The following is a 19638-nucleotide window of genomic DNA, read 5'->3' on the forward strand; positions in this document are numbered from 1 at the left end:
CCCAGAGCAGCAGCAACACCGAACAGGCAACCGAGGCTTGGCCGCCTGAGCTACGTGTCACGGAAGCACACGCGTCGACTTTGGAGCATCTTACTGATGTTCCTAGTCACGTAGCCGATCGTGGAAGCGTTACGTGACGTAACGCAAGGGGTGCGAGGGAAACGCCGCCCCTCCCAAGAGAGGCCCATTACGTGGTCTCACGGGAGCGCATCGTATCGTCGGACCGACGACACGTGTCGGACTTCCCTGGGCGCAAGGACGTGTTTATTTAGCCCGTCCTTTTCCGTTCGGAGTTCCCACGAAACTTCTTACTCCGTTTCGAGGCGAAGCATCAGCAAACCCCTGAGGAAGTCCCGAGTGGTCATGGAGTTGTTGCCTGCGAGGAGGGCGGCGTCAGCGGACCCGAAGGCGGAGGACGGCGAGGGAGTCGAGCTCACCCTCGGCCTCGCCATCGGCGGGAGCACCCGGAAGACCCCCGAGCCGAGGAAGGAAGCGGAGGGACCCCGTAAAGGTGGGATCTTTGACCTCCCGGACGGAGCATCGGCGGAGGATCGCGCGGCGATGGATGCCCAGATGCTGCGGTCTAGGGCGCGAGATCGGGCGGTGAGGGAGGAGGAGGCCCTGTCAGGCGACCGGTCGAGGCCCAGCCGCACGGATGGAGGCAATGGCGTTCGATGGCCCCGCGTTGCCCCTGTCTCCCCCCCCAACCCTAACGCTCACCCTAATCCCTTTGGGTTTGGCCACCATCACCCGTTCCCGGTGATGTACCCTCACCAGCAGGTGCAGTACGTGCCGGTGCCCAACGGGTTCGGGTTCCCGTTCGTGATGCCGTGCTGGGCCCCGACCATCTCGGCGGTGGCCGGCGGACTGAACCGGCTCGAAAGGAAGGTGTACCAGCCGTTGTCCGGCCGTGGGTTCCCCGTTCAGGGGACGGCTGCAGGGCCGTGTGATGGTGATTCCAGCGGGAGTAAGGGGATCGAAGCCGCCAAGGACGTGAACACCTCGCTCAACTCGGATTCATCCGGGAGCAGCTCTTCTGCAATCTCCGATCGCCGGAGCGGATCCTTTGGAGGTATAAATTTCTCCCCTTTCTTCGGATTTCAATTACAACTGCAAAAAATCTGTTGTTTTGCCCTCCTTTTCTCTTCAATTTCCCTAATTCAGAGTCAGATTATATTAGAAACTTGAATGAAATCATTGTGCAAGAAATCGATTTATCATCCAAAATCTAGATAAAAAGAGGCACCTTTGTATAATGGTAGTAGTCTCATGTCAACAATTCACGAGCAATTGAATCCGAACAAATTTCTTGGACGATGCAGGAGGAAGCATCAGTAGCGGCGACTCCAGGAGCCATCGGAGCCTTCAAAAGGCAGAGAAGCCTGCAGCACCGCCATCGGCGGAAGGAGGTAGCGGCAACAACGCACTAACGTCTTGCTTGACGTCGAACGCCAAGCCGGCCAGGTTTGGGGCTCAGCTGGAGCGCGCGGGCTCCGTAAACAAGTCCGGGAAACCGTCGGCCCTGCCCCGAATGCCGCTCGTCTCAGCCACGGGCGACGCGCCCCACGGGAGGACCATCCACGGTCTCCTCTACCGGTGTACCAAGTCGGAGGTGAGGATTCTGTGCGTTTGCCATGGAAACTCGTTCACGCCGGTGGAGTTCGTCAGGCATGCTGGTGGCGCCGACGTTTCGCAGCCGTTGAAGCGGATTGTTGTGGTTCAACCAGGGTGGTAGTAGATGAGCAAAAGTGTCTTCTACTTGTAGTAGTTTGAATTAGGGAGTGGTTGCAGTGGGAAGGGCAGTCATGGAGGTCTGTAAATATCTTCAGCAGCTAACGTCAAAGAAATTTTAGCTTGTTGTGAGCTACTTTGGAGCATCTTCTTCCAACCCATTTCATTGCTCACCACTCACTAGCAGTATATATATCTATATATGATTTAAATGTGTCGACAGCAAAAGCACTCAGAGAAATACAAGTCGGACATAAAACAGCAGTTATCAAGTCACAGTCATACAGGTTGGAAGCCTTTTTGTACTACAAAGCTAGTGAAGGAAACAAATGCCAGAAAAAGAGTGTCACAGCCATGTAATGTTTAGACACAACAAGACTGGAAGCATCAATTTTGATGAAGTGCATGGAGAGAGAGAGGTGTACCAACTGAGATGGACAACCACCATTAGAGATTGGGATTCAGAATCAAGAGAGGTCAGGAACAGCAGCTGGGCATGTTGTTATTTCCGAGGAGTTGAAGAAATGGCTCTGTCTTGAATGCTTCAAGCCAGATAGATGCAGATCTTGAGATGTTTTAACACTCGGTCGGATGCTTTAGACCATATATGTATGTGTACATTCACTTCCGGCCCTTCTTTTTCTGCTGCTTAGCTGCATGCGAAGAGATCAATCATAAGGCCAATCTTAAAAGAAAAAGATGATTAATAAGCAAAGAGAATAATGATGATTTGGTGATTCAAGAGGAGGCAGGAAAGGCCCCCTACCTACTGAGGCCCTTGCTGCCACCCAGGTAGACGAAGCAGGTAAGGCTTAGCTCAGGTAGGTTCTCTCAAGTAAAATGACAACTATATTCTATAACATAAAGAATAATAATAACTCGAATAAATTTACCCAATTTTCTCTTAGCCTCAGATTTTGCGAAAAACTCCATCCATTCATCAGTTAAAACAAAAACATCTTCTTCACCTTCTGGTACTTGGTTCTCATTCCATTCTTGTTCTTGTGACCTGCTTACAGAAACACCGGATATCAACGGAGTATGAAAACAATTGCAGATTTTACAGGCAAAATTATGTCACCAGGAGTCTAGCAGAATAATAAGAATCATCAATCAAGGTGATAAAACAACAATCTTAAGATTAAGCTGTCTGAAGGATGGGTATCCATCCATATTTTAACTTGGATAAAGATGTGACGGAAACCTCCAATTTCCTGAGATGAGCTAGTTCTCAAATGCCTTCATGTTTTGTATTTCGAGGAGTGATCTTATTTATGGATCTAAACCATTTAAGTACTTCAAGTCATTACATTTTTTTTTCTAGGCTATCTGGTCTTTCGACAAATCAGCAAACATTGGCATTAAGAGCCTCCTTGAATCCTAATAATACCATCCAATGTCATCCAAACCATATATTAGATATAGATTGGACTCTATTTTTTGTTCTTAAGCTTCCTCTCACTTAATGTGTCTACTTTGCCACTCTACAACCACAAACCACCCATAGATATCAAAGTTGTGTACTTGGCGTCCTTGGACAAAATATATTTTCAAACTGGTAAAAACATACTTGGATAATTTAGTCATGGAAATTAGAAATTGCATTTAAAGCTACCTTAATGTCTAGCAACCTCACAACACTGTAGAAGTTCATCTTGATTCCTTTTTGTCATTTTAATGCTGCTAAGACCAAACATCTTATGATTTTTCTCTCTAACCTTTATGAATAATGAGTAGAAAACAGATGGTAATTATGGCTTTTAGCCATCAAATTTAACTGTCCCATGTTATTTTCTACAAGAGGGTATTCATTGAACATGTTTACTCAATCTTTGTTTTGCATAGTCATAATCTTTGTTTAAGCAACTAGATCATATCAGGTTCTTCCCCAATAATCAACTGCTCAGTTTGTTGGTGATAAGTGATTCTGTCTAATGGCAGAAGCACTATCAATCACCATTTAGTCTCATCAGAACAACATTTCCTTTTTTGCACATATTCCAGAAAGTTAGTAGGAAATTGCTGTTCCACTTTCAACCAACAAAATTCATGAAATGTGATACCCAACAACATGGATTCTTATGAAACTAAAAGCAAGGACAAATACAGTTCAACATGCCCTCCGTGATTCAAGATAAACTTGAAAGAAAATCCATGGCATGTGAAGGCTACCTGCAATGCTCTGAGAGCAATGAAAAGAGTTGCAATACTAACAACCAGAATTTATCAATCATGGATGTCATGCTTACAAAGAATCTTGCACCTGCTAAGTCATACTTAACAATTCCTTCATGCATATCATGAGTAACTAATTTCCGTGCTAGTATTTTCGAGTAATGCATTGTTTGATATATCAATTTTACCACCAATGACTCACTCTTCCCTTTCAAAATTTATTAGAATTTAATCTAATGACTATATCAATATTCCTATCACATTCTGGATTTTTTTTTTTTTTATACACAGGATTACAACATCTTTCCAATGTCACGTCAAGAGCAGAATGTCAATTTAATAGGTTTGGGTTCAACTTAGGTTCAATTTAGGTCAAATAGGCTTGAACCAGTCAAATTGATTCAAAATCACCCTAAATCGATCTGAACTGGTCAACCAATTTGGTTCAGTCGACAATTGGGCCCAAATCAAGCAAAGAAAAGAGAGTTGGGATCTATGAAGCACGGATACACCAAATTCAGTGATGTATTGTATCTGACATGTGTCGAACATGGATTTGTCATTGACATGGTTCGACACATGTCCAAACATGTCCCTTTTTTTAAATTAGGTTGGATATGACATGGCATGTCGAACTCTTCCTCACTACGAGAGGACTGCGAAGGCGACATGAAACCAGGATTCCTCACCGTGAGCGGACCGCGGAAGCGTCATGAAACCTTCGAAATCCTTCTTCCTCACTAATTTCGAAAAGGATTTCTTACCTTCTACGTAAGAATCGTCCCTTCTTGCTCACCGACTTCCTTTCTTCCTCATCGTGCTGTAGAGCCCTTCAGCCAAAGGCCCCCCCTGCCGCGATCGTACTGCCATCGAGCTATCGGACCTCCGCCTCGAGCCCACCTCTGTCGCAACTGTGCTATCATTGTGTTGTCGGATTCTCCGCCCCGAGCTCCTCTATGCCGTGATCCCACTATCGTCGCGCTGTCAAACCCTCTGCCCCGAGACCCCCTCTATTGCGACTATGTTGTTGTGTGCTCTTGGGCCCTCAGCAACTTCACTAGCGTCCGACAAACCATCTTCCTCAATGACGTCTGACGAAGCTTCTTCCATAGCAACGTCCAACATTCAGGTAAATTAATTTTGTTTAGATTTTTTATTGCTCAAAATGCTTATTTTGATTATTAACATATTATTAACCTTTTTTAATTTTTTTAATTTTTTTATCAAATTGCTAAGTCTATAAAATTTAAATATATGGGCGATTTCCCGAAAATTATTTCTTCTTTCCCGAATCCTACAAGGAAACAAAGTCGGTGAGCTTTTTTGCAATTGTGATGGCCTCGACCAAATTGGTGACATTCCTTTGATGCAGTTCCTGTTATACCCACGGCTTCAAGCCAACGAGGAAACTGAACAGCTTGTCCTTCTTGAACATGTCTTGTATGTTTAGCATTAGTGTTGAAAACTGCTATAAATAATCTCGAACGAAAGTGCTTTGGCGAAGTTGTCTCAGCTTCCTTCTTGCGATGAACTCAATGTTCTTGAGTAGGAACTGAGTTTTCAACTCCTACTTTAAGTCATCTCATGTGTCAACTCGACACCGACCTTATTGGTTCTCTTCCCAATGTGTTCACCATCAAAGTTTTACACCCTCATTCAAATACATGGTTGTCATCGGAACTTTGGTTTTTACAGAATCGGGCCTTGTAGCTTGGAAGTACTACTTCATGTCAAACAGAAAATTCTCAAGCTCCTTTTGCATCCCTGGCACCTCTTTAGTAATGTAGCTTGGGTGCCCTCAAAATTTGTGGCGGAGCAATGCGTGTGTTGCTCCCTCCCACATTAAGAACCCTCATAAGCAATGTAATCCTAGACGTGAGTTTCGTGACAACTTTGTGTAAGTGCTGCACAGAGTCTTTGGTGTCTTCAATCAATCAATCTACTAAGACTCGGCCTTGTCAATCCAAGAATTCACCTCCTCTTGTGAGTTCTCTACCCCAAGAAGCCTTCATTGGCCTTGGTAGAGTTCCTCTAAACTTGCTTCAAGAACATTAAAGCGGGTTTCAGCAGTTGTAAGTCTCTCCTTATGACTTCTCTTTCCAGCTGGCACTCTGGATTATGCTTCCTTCGCTCGTGGAGAATAACCAACTTCTCGTTCGCCATTTTCACTGTCGAGCTCCTCTTGGGTAGCTCCAACAGCTTAAGAGAAAGTCTACACTTGCAACCCACCTGCAATTGCTTTGAACAATGGTCCAGCTTGTCCAGTCTTGCTCGATTCACCATGGTACTTCACCATGGCAAGATTGCGAACTTTTGCTATTTGCTCAAATTGCTTGCCTGCTTTGATGCCATAAAATCACGGATTTAGCCAAATTGCCTAAGTCGTAAAGCACCCTTGTGTTATCCGTCTGCAAAGGGTCAGCCTAGTTACAATCTTGTTCAGGTCCCGAAGGACCTGTAAAAAAACAAATTGATTAGTTCCAAAAATGAGCGACGGACAAGTCCCGACGTCTCGCAAAGAGGGCAACTTTACAAGCAATTTAGCAAACAATTGGTATACAAGAAAGTAAAGAGAGGAAGGAGAAAACAAGGACTTTAGAAGACAAACGAACAGTCGCAAGTCCACAAACGACAAAGTGTCGGGTGTGTCAACAAGTTCCCTAGGCTTTATGTGTGAACTTGTGAATCCAATTAACGCCCAACGCTATCCCAAACCCCCATTTAGCCCTGTGCCGCTTGGGTGGTTCTAGGGTGCTAAGATGGTTGATGTTTCCATTCCACCATATCCTTCAAAAAATAGGCCATGGCATGCGAAAACTAGGCTATTCTCGGGGAATTTTGTCCGTTATGGTGAGCGATCGCTCTACCGCCCTCCAACTATTCCTGCTCACAGTTTATAGGCAAAACATACAAAAAACATAGCAAAACATGTTGCCAAACATATGTACAAACAAACAAAAACGACGAACGGTCCATTGACGAATGTATTGCAAGTGCGTGACAACCGACCGTGACAATACACCAATAGGATGATTATTGTTGACTTTATTCATGGATGTGTATTTGCTTATATATTTCATATTTGACTTATAGTGGTTCCTACTCAGCGCATTGCTGAAATTGCTTTGCTTTGTTTTTTTATTTTCAAAGCAACCTCCTAGTAGGACTAGATCATATTCCGGTGGAGAATAGACATTACTCTACTGTTAGGTAGAACTAGTTGGATTTGACATCACTTATGTTAGATAATAAAGCCTATGGCTATTTGTTTAACTTTTATTTTGATGAATAAGTGAATTGTAATAGATTTTTACAGTTTATATTTCTCAATAAAGTGATGCTGACATTTTGCTCTTGATGTGACCCATGAAAAGATGTTGTAATCCTGTGTAAAAAAAATTCCAAGGCGTGACAACTCTTTTAAACTGTTTATCAAGAAAGAATAAACCATCAAAATGTTTAATTGGGATTTTGAGATGCTAGATCAATGTCTTCTAGATCCCATGTTAATTAAGCATGCCTAGCAAAGTCTAGGATAGGCACTTTTCAAAACTATTTGAAGCATGGATAGCACATTACAAGTAGCCCATACAGTGAATTGATACAATTTGGTATTTCTACATGCTAAATCTTGAAAAGATAAAATATGTTATGTTTGAAAAATGAGTATAAATATGAGATAATGATACAACATAATGCAGATATGCCAATACATTAATTTTGGTGTAGGGGAAATGAACAATATAGCATGGATGTGATCATAAAAATATGTTAGACACAATATTATATATGACAAAACTTGAAGCATAGTTATTGTGTTAGAATAAGTAGATGGATATGATGGTAAATAACAAAAACACTAAAATATCCGAAAGTATGTATCATGAAAGAAATTATTTTATTAACATGATACTTCAAGAAAGAGAAGAGGATAAGAACTTTGGATAAATGAAGATCGCCATTTAAATCTAATTGATCATAATTTGATGACTGATATAAAAATCCCATATAGCTAATCGTATATGTATCTCATCTACCTAAAAAAACATCGTCGATTGAGGAAAAAGGTTCTCCCAAGAATATCCATGAGGTATCTAATTTTAAAAAAAGGATGATTAAGTCTAAGAAGTATCAAACAGTATTGTATCCTCTATAAATACATATATATGATATGAATCAGCATGATGAGTAATTTAGATCATTTCTGTTTCATAATATGACAAGGCATGAATATAACCACAGAATACAATATCATATATTGTACAATACATGACAAAATTTTGCATTCATTTGTGATGTTAGAATATATATATATATATATATATATATATATATATATATATATATATATATATATATATATATATATATATATATATATATACAGAAGTCACTAAATAGAATCCATGACCTGTTCATCTCTTGATTTATAGCCATATTACTTCAAGAATACAGAGAAGATAAAAAAAAAAAGACTGAGAAACAAAATGACTATATTAATCTTAATCTGACAATTATTAGATACGACATTAAACAATCTATCCAATCATGTATAAATGTTGTCTATAATAAAAAAAACAATACATATGAAAGAAACAAATATTCTCTAAACTCCAAAGAAGTATCTATAAAGCATTGTCAAAGCATCATAATGTAGGATCTTTCTAATAACTATTTCAGAAATCAAATACACTGAGAAAGCATCCAACATGTCTTCTGATATGACTTAAAATTGTTGCTTCTTTGGATGCAAAAACTGGACAGTTGGACAGTGACTTGTTATTAACTTGTTCTGTGAAAAGTTAGGAAATGGTAAGTGAACAAATGAACATAATATGATTATTAAACAATTTTTTTCACATGAATGATTCTTCCTGCTACATGTGCATTCCAACCTACTGTGTGAATTATCAAAAAGAAAAAAAAAGACACACACACATACCTCGAGCTTTCCTTGCTTTCTGTGCCCCTCTATGATTACTATGTTATTCCTGTTTCTTCTCAACAGTTCACAAATATTTGCACTATAAGTTTCTGATTATAAGTCCAGTTGCTGAATTTCAATAACGTTTCAACTGTTGCCTCTTCCCAGAAAATCAAAATAAAATATCAAATAGAGAGTACGAGTAAGAGTGAGTACTGTGATTCTCAATATATTGATGTTATTGCATCTACAATAATTGTAAAAGAAAGAAAAGTAGGAAGCCACCCCATTATTAATAATTTTCTGAGAAATGTCCAAGTCTACAAATAAGCAGTTTCCCTTAGCAGTCTTGTCTATGGCTCTTGTTTTCAGCATCACATCATTGTTTCTTTTTTATAAAATAAAGTTCATGTGACAATCTAAAATGTAGCTTCTGCATCAAATGTACATTTACTTTTTTTTTTTTTTTTTTTCATCTTGGCCCAAAAATTAATCAAGAAGGCTCGTAGCACCAACATTTTTCAAATAAAGGTTAGTTCAGTAGAACTACATGGCCTCATAATTTCTTTAATTAAACTAAATCATTCTCTTCCAAAGCTTAATAGGAGATCATACATGAAGACAGTCCCTTGCTTTTGCTTCCGTAAAAATTTTAATCATTCCGAAGGCAGGATTTCCTCACATGATAATCGGCTAAGTGCAATTGCGAACTATAAGATACCCAAAAATCACAAAGTACAACTTATAGATACCTCAATCTTGCAGCAAAGAACTAGTTCTCATATATTAAGGAAATATTAAAGCAAAGAAGCACCAATTAAAAGGGCTCTTTTTTATAACATCATAGACAATTCACGGTCATACGTAGTCCAAAAACCACAAAAGGAATTCTTGATAACCACAATATGGAACCAAAGCATAAAAGCATCGGTAAAGAAAATGAACGAGTTCATGGAATGCGAAACCATACTCAGAAGCAGGAAAGTCGACAACTTCGGCAGCTTCCGGTCTCTCGGCACCAATATGGCTCATCGAGGATTGGTCCTGGACTAGGTGCGGCGAGGTTCTATTTGGAAGAACCTGGGAGAAGCTGGAACAGGGGATGTGGGGAAGAGGGAGGTGATGGCAGGGAGGAGGGAGGTGAGGATTGGGTGAAGCGAATCGGGGGAGGAGATGGCAGTGGTGGTGACGACGGTGGCAACTGCACGGACAGAGTAGGACGAGTGGGATATGGTGGTGGTCATGGTGGAGAAGGTGGCGATGGAGGAAGTCGACCGGGGGTTGCATGGCTTCCAATCACGGCGAATCATCGATCCTCTTAGGGTTTAATGACAGCTCAACCGAGTAGCCGGTGAACGGATCGTTGGGTACGGGTGACGCTGTATCAACTTTCCCGATCTAATCCGCGACTTTCGTTACGACATGAAGACGTGGCAGGCACAAAGAGGCCCCACGCACCTGTCAAAGAGGATCCACTACGAGAACCCGCATTTTATGGGTGGCAAACTTGGACCCGAAACCCGTTTCGGTTCAAAATCCGGGTTCGGGCCAAAACAACTCGTTTGATTCAAATCGGCTTCGGAAGTTAAACAAATATGTTAATATTAAGCTTCATATATATATATATATATATATATATATATAGTGGAAGTGTCCAATAAATGCATGTATTAAACTACTCATGTAATATAAATGCATGTATTAAACATGAGATACATACACTTGAATCTACATTCTGTCTCTCGTATAATTCATGTGTGTTCCCATTAGACTCATCAGATAATTAAAGAGACTATATCATAGGAAGCTACAAATCCTAATTAGGCTCTGAATTCTCGACTTCATTATATATCTTACTAAGCTAAGAATCTTAATTAGACTCCGATTAGTATTCCCAACTTCATTATACATCATAATAATAAGCTACGAAGCCAAATTAGACTTTGTCTGGTATTCCTCCTAACTTCATTATATATCATAGCAATAGCTATAAATCCTAATTAGACTCGGTTTTTAGTATTCTGGACTCCATTATATATACATGGCAACTTCCTCCACTGTCTCCCATGAACTTGCACCTCTCTCTCTCTCTCTCTCTTTCTATGGATAGATCTCTCTCCAATCTATCTCTTTCGTTAGACGCCATGGTGTTGGAGAAGGATGTGTGCGGCGCTGCTGGCTGCGGGATCGTCGACGAGCCCGGGATAGTCAACCTGTGCCCCGCCTGCTTTTGGGAGTTCATAGTGGAGAAGGAACCGCAGTGGCCGGCGGTCAGGCTCTTGCGTCCCGCCGCAGCAGGCGGAGCGACTCCGTCATCCGCGTCGGAGGAAGCAGCAAAGGAGGAGGTTCCGTCCCCAGCCGGCGCAGCGACGAGGTCGGACGGGAGGAGGACCGTCGTAGGTGCGGCGATGCCACGGCGTTCGATGGCCCCTCACCTTCGTGGGTGGAAGCGAGCTCGCATCGCTTCTGTCATAGCCGACTCTTTCCTTTAGTTTTCGTATGTCTTCGCTGAATAGAAGAGTGTGGGCAGTGATCTCGTTTTCTCTTGTTGACGTAAAAATGCGACCTTTAGCAGAAGAAAGCTTTTTGTTTTCTTTGTTAGGGCAATCCTTGCAGCCTTGAGAGGGACGAAGGTATTGATTGATACAATGCATCATGAGTCCCCATTTGAGTACATGCCAACAAAATTTCTAGGGCTTGACTTCCTCGAGCAATCAACCAACCATGTCTGCTAAACCATTGACTCGATTCGATTCTAGGTCAAACCAAAAGTCTACTCCTAATCTCGTCACACGATTGTAATGAGCGAGAGCTTATCTTCGTAGAGATTATAGATTATGTTTCTCTCGATACGTCTCATAACAGATTTGGCCTCCGGAGGTGTTTTGGTTTCCCAATATCTCTATCGATAGATTCTTAAATCGAAATAGGAAACGTCCATATCTTGCTAACCAAGAAATCCCAAATTGAATGGTATTGCTAGTTTTCGTCACTGCTAATGTGCCTCTAAACAGCATGATTTGTTCGTCCATAACAGTAAGTAAAACAAGATATTAGATATTTTTGGTCGTAATCACAGTGATAATAGAATTTTTCGAGTTAATTAAACATAAGGATTAATTAATTAATGAGATCTTATCGTGTTTTCCGTAGATAATTTAATATCACCGCTTTTTATTTTTGGACGGTGATCAAAGACCGAATCACGCTTTTCCCGTCAGGTTTGACATTATCTGCCACGTCACCCATGATAAATTTCCTGGAGATCCAACTAGACAGCGACTGAATCAGGCTTTTCTCATCAGGTTTGACTTTTTTGCCACGTCACCCCTGATAAATTTCCTGTTGATCCAACTAGACGGCGTTTTTGATGAGATAAACCTCTCTCTCGGGTCGTGAACGGTTGCGATTCAACGCGGTGTCGTCCCCGTACTCTCGACTGCTTGTTTGGGGGTAATGAATGCCCCCTCTCTCCACCCCACCTCACCCCCTCGCCGCCCTCCTCCGCTCCTCCGCCCGGCGCCGGGATCGCACCGCTTGCCGAAAGCTCCACGCTCACCTCCTCAAGTCCGGCCTCCACCAACGACGTCCCTTTCCCTCCGCTCTCCTCGACGCCTATGCCAAGTCCGGCTTCCTCTCCGATGCCCGCTGCCTTTTCGATGAATCCTCCCACCGAGACGCCGTCCTCTATTCCGCCCTCCTATCCGCCCTCTCCCACTCCGATCGTCCTTCGCAGGCGTTGTCCCTCTTCCGTCGCATGGTTTATGTGGACGCCGTCCCTCCTGATGGATTCATCTTCGCATCCCTCGTCAAGACCTGTTCTCGTATCGGCTTCCTTCGCCTCGGCAAGCAAGCCCATGCGCAGTTCCTTCTATCTTCATTCTATACGGATGATGTTGTCAGGTCCTCGCTCGTTGACATGTATTCTAAGTGCTGTGCTGTTGATGACGCTCGAAAAGTCTTTGATACAGTACCAGATAAGAATCACGTCTGCTGGACGGCTATGGTGTCCGGATATGCTTCCAATGGTCGGAAGTCAGAAGCTTTGGGGCTTTTCTGGCAGATGCCACGGAGGGATCTCTTTGCTTGGACGGCTTTGATAGCTGGGTTCCTCCAAAGTGGTGATAGTTTTGATGCCGTCAAGTTGTTTGTGGAAATGAGGAGGAACCAAGTGGAAATTGATGATTCTTTTGTTCTCTCGACGGTTGTTGGTGCTTCTTCTGATTTGGCAGCTCTTGAATTGGGTAGGCAACTCCATGGTCTAGTGTTGGCACTTGGGTACAAATCAAGCATGATTCTGGGAAATGCACTTGTTGACATGTATGCAAAGTGCAGCGATATTCGCTCTGCAAGAGCTGTTTTTGAAGGACTTGTCATGCGAGATGTTATTTCCTGGACAACTATGGTTGTTGGGGAAGCACAACATGGTAGAGCCGACGATGCATTGGATCTGTATGATAAGATGGTCCTTGCTGGGGTGAAGCCAAATGAAGTGACCTTTACTGGGTTGATTTATGCTTGTAGCCATGCTGGACTAGTCCAGAAAGGCCGGGAGTTGTTTGATTCCATGGAGCAGGATCATGGCATTAGGCCCTCGTTGCAACATTATACATGCTTGTTGGATCTTCTTAGTCGGTCTGGGCATCTAACTGAAGCAGAAAATGTCATTAATTCAATGCCATATGTGCCTGATGAAGCTAGTTGGGGAGCTTTGTTGAGTGCATGTAAAAAGCAGGGTGATACCTCAATGAGCGTAAGGATGGCTGACCGGTTGTTGGGGTTGAAACCCAAAGACCCTTCAACTTACATCTTGTTGTCTAATACATATGCTGCCGCTGGCAAATGGGATAGTGTGGCTAGCGTGAGGAAGCTGATGGCTGAAATGGATGTCAAGAAAGAGCCTGGTTACAGTTGGATTGACTTGGGCAAAGAGAGCTGTTTGTTTCGGGCTGGGGAAGTGCCATATACTATGAGACATGAGATCATCAGATTGCTTAATGAATTGGCCAATGAGATGAATAAGAGAGGGTATGTTCCAGATACAAGGTCTGTTATGCATGATGTGGAAGAGAACGAGAAAGAGCAACAACTTTTTATGCATAGTGAGAGATTAGCTGTTGCCTTTGGGCTTCTCAAGTCAATTCCAGGAACAACAATCCGGGTGATTAAGAACCTTCGCATTTGCCTCGACTGTCATAATGTTATAAAATTGATCAGTGAAATTACTGGGAGGGAAATTGTTGTCCGAGATGCAAATAGGTTCCACCATTTCGAGGTTGGAAAGTGCTCTTGTGGAGATTTCTGGTGACACCATATCTTGTAATGCTGTAATAATATACCTGGTCATAAGAAAGCAAGCATGCTACAAGTGTCACCATTAAGAGCTTCAATTAAAAGGTATTGCTTATTGATAGATTTATATGTCTATAGATTTATTTTTTTTTTTGTTTTAAGTGATTGATAGTATTTTCTTGATGCTGGAAAATGCATCTTTTGGAATTTGCCTTCTGGGAGTTCAAACTAAACTGGGATGTTGAGTGAGATGAAAAAGTATTATTTTATTGATAGCAATTAAGAGAATCATATAATTTAAACTTTATTTGATAGTTGATCTGTGTATAGCTGAAGATGGAACATCAACTGAAGTTTTGTGTGGCTCGCTCAATGTCAAACTGTGGCCCCATCTATGAAATATTAGTGTGGATGACGTGGGTTTATAATGTGTTGGCAACTAACTTGTTTCCAGACCCTGCATTGGTGGGATCCTCGTGCATTAGATACGTTCTTTTTTTCAGATTTCACAAGATAACTATGCTAGGTATCCAGATCAAGAAATTCTATTTTCTTATTTTTAGACCATGAATAGGACAAGGTGGAGTGTGGCCCTGGATGCCACCATAAAATTTCTACTTTATGACCTGTTCCCCCACTTCATCTAGAGCTCCTTCATCTTGTCTTGCATATTGGCATCTTTTCACTTCTCATATTTTATGTTGAAATACAATTGTTTGTCATTTTAAGATAATGCTATTGTTGATGAGTGATTGTCCCAAGCTTGTGCTTGATTGATTTGCATGGTGCTATTTTCTTATGTGCTTAAGATGATGATGCTTTAATCGAGTTTGCTATTGTGCATGATGGACACCATAGAGAATCATATTCCTTTAATTTTTGGAATCATAAATCACTTTGTGGATCCTCATGATGGGGATGCATGATGACAATTGACAACCATTCATTTTCACAAATAGAATGCAGTTCTTATCTACTTGTTTCACTGATTGCCATTGTTGTTCATAAATGTCATTAATTTTGATGATCTCCATGTCATGATTGATATAGTATCAGAATTTTTTTTTGCAAGTAGAAAGAGTTATAGAACAAGTAGGTGAAGTTTGTCTGATTGATCTTTTCAGCACATATTCTTGAAATAGAAGCAGGAACTTTTTTCCTTTTGCGAGAAAGTGAGTAGTGATAAACTCTATGGGTAATTACTTGTGGAGTGAGCATTAGGGCCTATCTCTACTAGTGATAGGTTTCGAGTCTTTTGGTAAATATTTGGTATTCTTCTCGGATGTGTATGAAATTTTCTCTAAATAACTAAAAAAAGATTAAAACATATCTAAAAATCTATTAAGTTGTACTTCCTGCCATATTGTGCAATAATCATTAAAAGATCACCCTAAGACACAACAGAGCACCCCCTCCTGTGAGCATGCTCAAGAAGAGATTGACTGAGAGATTTTTTAGTTTCCAAACAGGAAATATGGATGAAATATAAAAACAAGATGGATTGCCAAACTATATTGCCTAACACATGTGCGAAAAACTGAAAATTTTCATCCAATACAAAGAGTGCATTTGACTCATTCTTACAGTTCAATGATATTTTTAAAAAGAGTTCCAAAATAAAACAGCAGCAAGATAATGTTTATAATTATATTCCTCTAGGAAACTGAGTTTTATTTTAGATCATATGGTGGACTATGCTGTTGAGTTGCTTAACAACAAAATGAGCATTTTCTTCTTGGTCTTCATTTTTATCTTGTACTTGACTTTGTAAGAAAATGTAATTCTGTAGTTGACTGTAATAATGCGTTCTATAATGTAAAAAACAGTGTTTCTCTCTTAGAATGTTAGAGCCGGCCTGATATCTGCTAACTTGATGTTCCATTGGCTGTTTGACTGTAGGTGCTTAATGTCAATAAGTTTGCCACAAGAATGCTCTCTTCTGTTATCAGAAAGGATAAGAGTGCAAGTGCATGATAAGAAAAAGAAATGGGAACATGTAAGTACTAGCATGATGATTTTTTTCCTTTGAACTCATGTTGAACTTCTATAGCAAATGATATATATGTATCATCTGCCACATTCTTCTCTCTAAGAAGGCAAACACTGTAAATATACCTCTGTAAATATCTTTTTTTCTTTTAGAACTATTCTTTTAAGGAATTTGAGCCACAGTAGTATTACAATAAAGTTATCAATTCAACACTCATTGGACTCAAAAACTCAAAACATATCATATGAATGTAAATACTTTCACATAGAACCATATTCTTCAACATTTTCTCTCTTATATTTCAGTGTTTAAACTCATATACATCTTTCAAGTTCATAGTGTAATTTTTTTTCACCTGGCTTTAGTGTCACCTTATAAGTTTAGTTGTAAGCCAACTCCAATTTATATTACTAGACTTTTCTAATCCTTAGCAATAAAAATACCAATCTTTTACTTATTTGTCGTCTCACAATAAATATGCAATGCATAGCTGACCAACAATATATATCATAGTTGAATTGCAACATTATGATGGATCTTACTAACAAATATTAAGACTGTGCAGTTTAATTCAGTATCATTGTAATGCATATTTAACCATTACATTAGTTCCTCATATGAAACTTGATTCTTCACCTCTAATCTCAAATCATTACTCATCACTTGTCTCATTTGTATGGCCAAAAGGATATGGACATGAAGCTAATTAATGCAGTTCCACCTCTACATTGATTGTTCCTGGCTTTACCTTCATTGGTCTTTCTCTTTAGACATCCTCCAAGAAATTGACAAGCTGTCAGCTATAAAGGAAGCTTTATCTGCAAAATTCATCATGTTATTTGGCGTCAAGCTGGAAAGTGAAAGAAACCTCTAATCATAAAGCATATCAGTGTATTTTTTGCTATTGTTCATAAACCTATCGTTAGAGAGTACTTTTCAGCAGTCCTGTCTCACCGACAAGGCTTGCTTATAATATCTTTTCTAGGCTTTTTTCCATTAATATATGTTAAATTAATCATATTATGTATTTTTTTGCTAAAAATTAATATTATCACATAGTAACTTATTCATCCAAAATCACTAACTCAATATGTTTAAAAAATTCATATTAATAGACTCATCTAATCCAATAAATCATCGTAATTACTTTTTATTTTAAATATGTTATATTATCGGCATATTTATTCGAGGACTCTAGATTCTATCAAAATTATTATGCTCTAAACATCTAGCCAATAACGCCGTAATGAGTTTTTGATGTCATGATGTATCTTCGATGTCATTCATTTGATCTATATATGAGATTTACGAACATGATAATTAGAAGAGGTGGGATGATTAATATTAGTGGTACGATTTCAGTATAAACTATAAATAAAAATTTAAATACTCTAAATTTAATTAAATATATAATTTTTTTATATATCTTAATAACGATGAAGGATCACAACTATCGTTGTTATATGCAAATTTATGTATGAATAAGAAAAATAAATCTTCCGTACACTTTTGACCTAAACAGTGCTTATATCTGAACTTAAATATGTATATGACAATGGATAGCCATATGAATTAAATGGGTATAAGGTGAGAATGGTAGTTGGCATTTCAGCTTTACAAGATTGTAATATCAGTGGCTCTAAGAACTAAGGTTTGTAATACTGTATCGTATCGATATTTTGATCTGGGCTCGGTACCGGTACGATATGGTGTACCGAGCGATACACCCAGGTGTACCGAGCATTGTAGTACTGTTACAGTGCATTGCTACAATGCGGATCGGTATCGGACGGTCCGCGTACCACTGGCCTGTCGGACCAGTACGTACCGTCTCATACTGGGCAGTACGATTCGGTATAACAGACACCGCTAAGAACACAATAGAATAGACATGCAATGTTGGAATTGATTTCTTTTAGGTAAAGTGTTGTTTATCTCCTGCATTATTATTGTCTAAAGTGGAAGAAAAACTACAATATTCATATAGGTCATAATATAAAGCACTCAAGTTTGTGGCTCATCCACTTTCTTCTGTAACTTAATTTTATCTCACTGCCCTAACTTACCTCAATCGGAAGATACATATTTTGCATTGAGATCAAAAATTTGAAGGACACATTCATTTCAGCTTTGTAGGCATGAATAGGTCTAATCTTTGATTTGGTACATTGAATTATGGTCATCCATCTTACATGATCAAATCGATATAACCTATCTCATTTCTAAAGTGTTGTGGCATGATGTACATGATCGAGAAGAATTTTTTTCGGAATACAAGATATGTTTGTATGTCATTTTAATCTGTTCTCTACAAAAACTACACCATTGTTGCGTGCCAAAGAAAACCCATAAGAAGATAGATAGCGTATTCCATCTTAACTTTGTGAGTTCAACATCAAAATATACCTACAAAGATTACTTTTTATATTGTTAGTTTCGTAATAATATTATTATTTTTTCCTTGGATGTTATTCTAATGTGGCACATCCGATAGGTACTTAGTCGTGACATGTTTTGTCATATATATATATAAGCCTCATGAGTCTTGATTGACTTGACGCCATATGTCAAGAATCATTTGTCAAAATTAATTATCAAAATATTTGCTTGTGCCTAAGGAAAATGACTTGTCATTGTATTGTTTATATATAAATGATTAAGTAATGTCTCATATATAATAGTTTTTGGTTATAAGTGGATGCATCGACGATTGTATGGACGCATTAGATTCTTTTTATCATATTATAATTCTATGATAATTTCAACTATGAATTTTTTTAGGTTTATTATATATAAGATGATGCTTTGGATTTTTTTTTTTATCTTAAGTAGATGTATCATGTTAGAGGATACATCGAGTGATTAGATATTTTTTTATCCTAAGTGGATGCATCATACTTTAATCATATTGGATGAGATGCTTCGTATCTTCTTTTGTTCTATGGCTTATATGTCTGTCTTTTTTACCATCGGAAACGTATTTTGGAACTCGAAAAGAATAAAATCGTACGAATACATCCATCGTCTAAAATAAATAATTTCTCGTAAACTAATAGGTCATACCAATGTCGACCTACCAAATGGTCTATTCAAAAAAAAAAAATAATCATACCAAATTACCTGCCCATTGGAAATGCTGTAAGCTTACTTAGCAAACAAGCCACATTGCAGCGGAAGAAACAATGTGCTTCTTCTAATCGACCGCCGCTTCCTCTCGTCTCTCTCCCTCTCTACCACCGTGGAAGCCACGTTCCGGAGTTGCTTTCACGCCATCTCCGTCTCCCCTCTCATCAACTCGTCCACTGTCCTCCACCCCGCACCGTTCACCGCCCGTTGCGCCACGTTTCAGTAAGCCATTCGCCCAAACCAGGGGTCCCGGCTCCTCCGGCCAATCACCACTCGAAACGCCTTCGAGGAACCTGTTCGCTGGTGGAGGCAATTATATAGAAAAGCAATGCGCATCCATCCGACAGAGAAAGATAAGCATGCGAGGTTGGTCTCATCACACTAGCATAAAAATGTTGTG

At 40.0% G+C, this 19638-nt stretch overlaps 2 protein-coding genes and 1 non-coding gene across 3 annotated transcripts; 2 read left to right on the top strand and 1 right to left on the bottom strand.

The window, feature by feature from the left end:
* Positions 1 to 181: 181 nt before the first annotated feature.
* Positions 182 to 1877, top strand: LOC135618518 (ninja-family protein Os07g0602900-like). The gene is made up of 2 exons (XM_065119426.1): positions 182 to 1072; positions 1323 to 1877. The coding sequence occupies exons 1-2, from the start codon at positions 364 to 366 to the stop codon at positions 1733 to 1735; spliced, it is 1122 nt and encodes a 373-aa protein (XP_064975498.1). The 5' UTR covers positions 182 to 363; the 3' UTR covers positions 1736 to 1877.
* An 86-nt stretch (positions 1878 to 1963) lies between these two features.
* On the bottom strand, positions 1964 to 10190 carry LOC103994145 (uncharacterized). Its single transcript, XR_010489043.1, has 3 exons — positions 9801 to 10190; positions 2625 to 2740; positions 1964 to 2384 (listed from the first exon to the last, which is right to left on the bottom strand). It is a non-coding gene; the product is annotated as an uncharacterized LOC103994145 (transcript).
* A 2041-nt stretch (positions 10191 to 12231) lies between these two features.
* Positions 12232 to 16936, top strand: LOC135618520 (pentatricopeptide repeat-containing protein At4g14050, mitochondrial-like). The gene is made up of 3 exons (XM_065119427.1): positions 12232 to 14227; positions 16022 to 16118; positions 16800 to 16936. Exon 1 carries the CDS (start codon positions 12291 to 12293, stop codon positions 14136 to 14138), a length of 1848 nt encoding a protein of 615 aa, XP_064975499.1. The 5' UTR covers positions 12232 to 12290; the 3' UTR covers positions 14139 to 14227; positions 16022 to 16118; positions 16800 to 16936.
* Positions 16937 to 19638: the final 2702 nt, after the last annotated feature.

This window comes from Musa acuminata, chromosome BXJ2-8 (genome assembly GCF_036884655.1).
Source record: "Musa acuminata AAA Group cultivar baxijiao chromosome BXJ2-8, Cavendish_Baxijiao_AAA, whole genome shotgun sequence".
NCBI classification, from domain to species: Eukaryota; Viridiplantae; Streptophyta; class Magnoliopsida; order Zingiberales; family Musaceae; genus Musa; species Musa acuminata.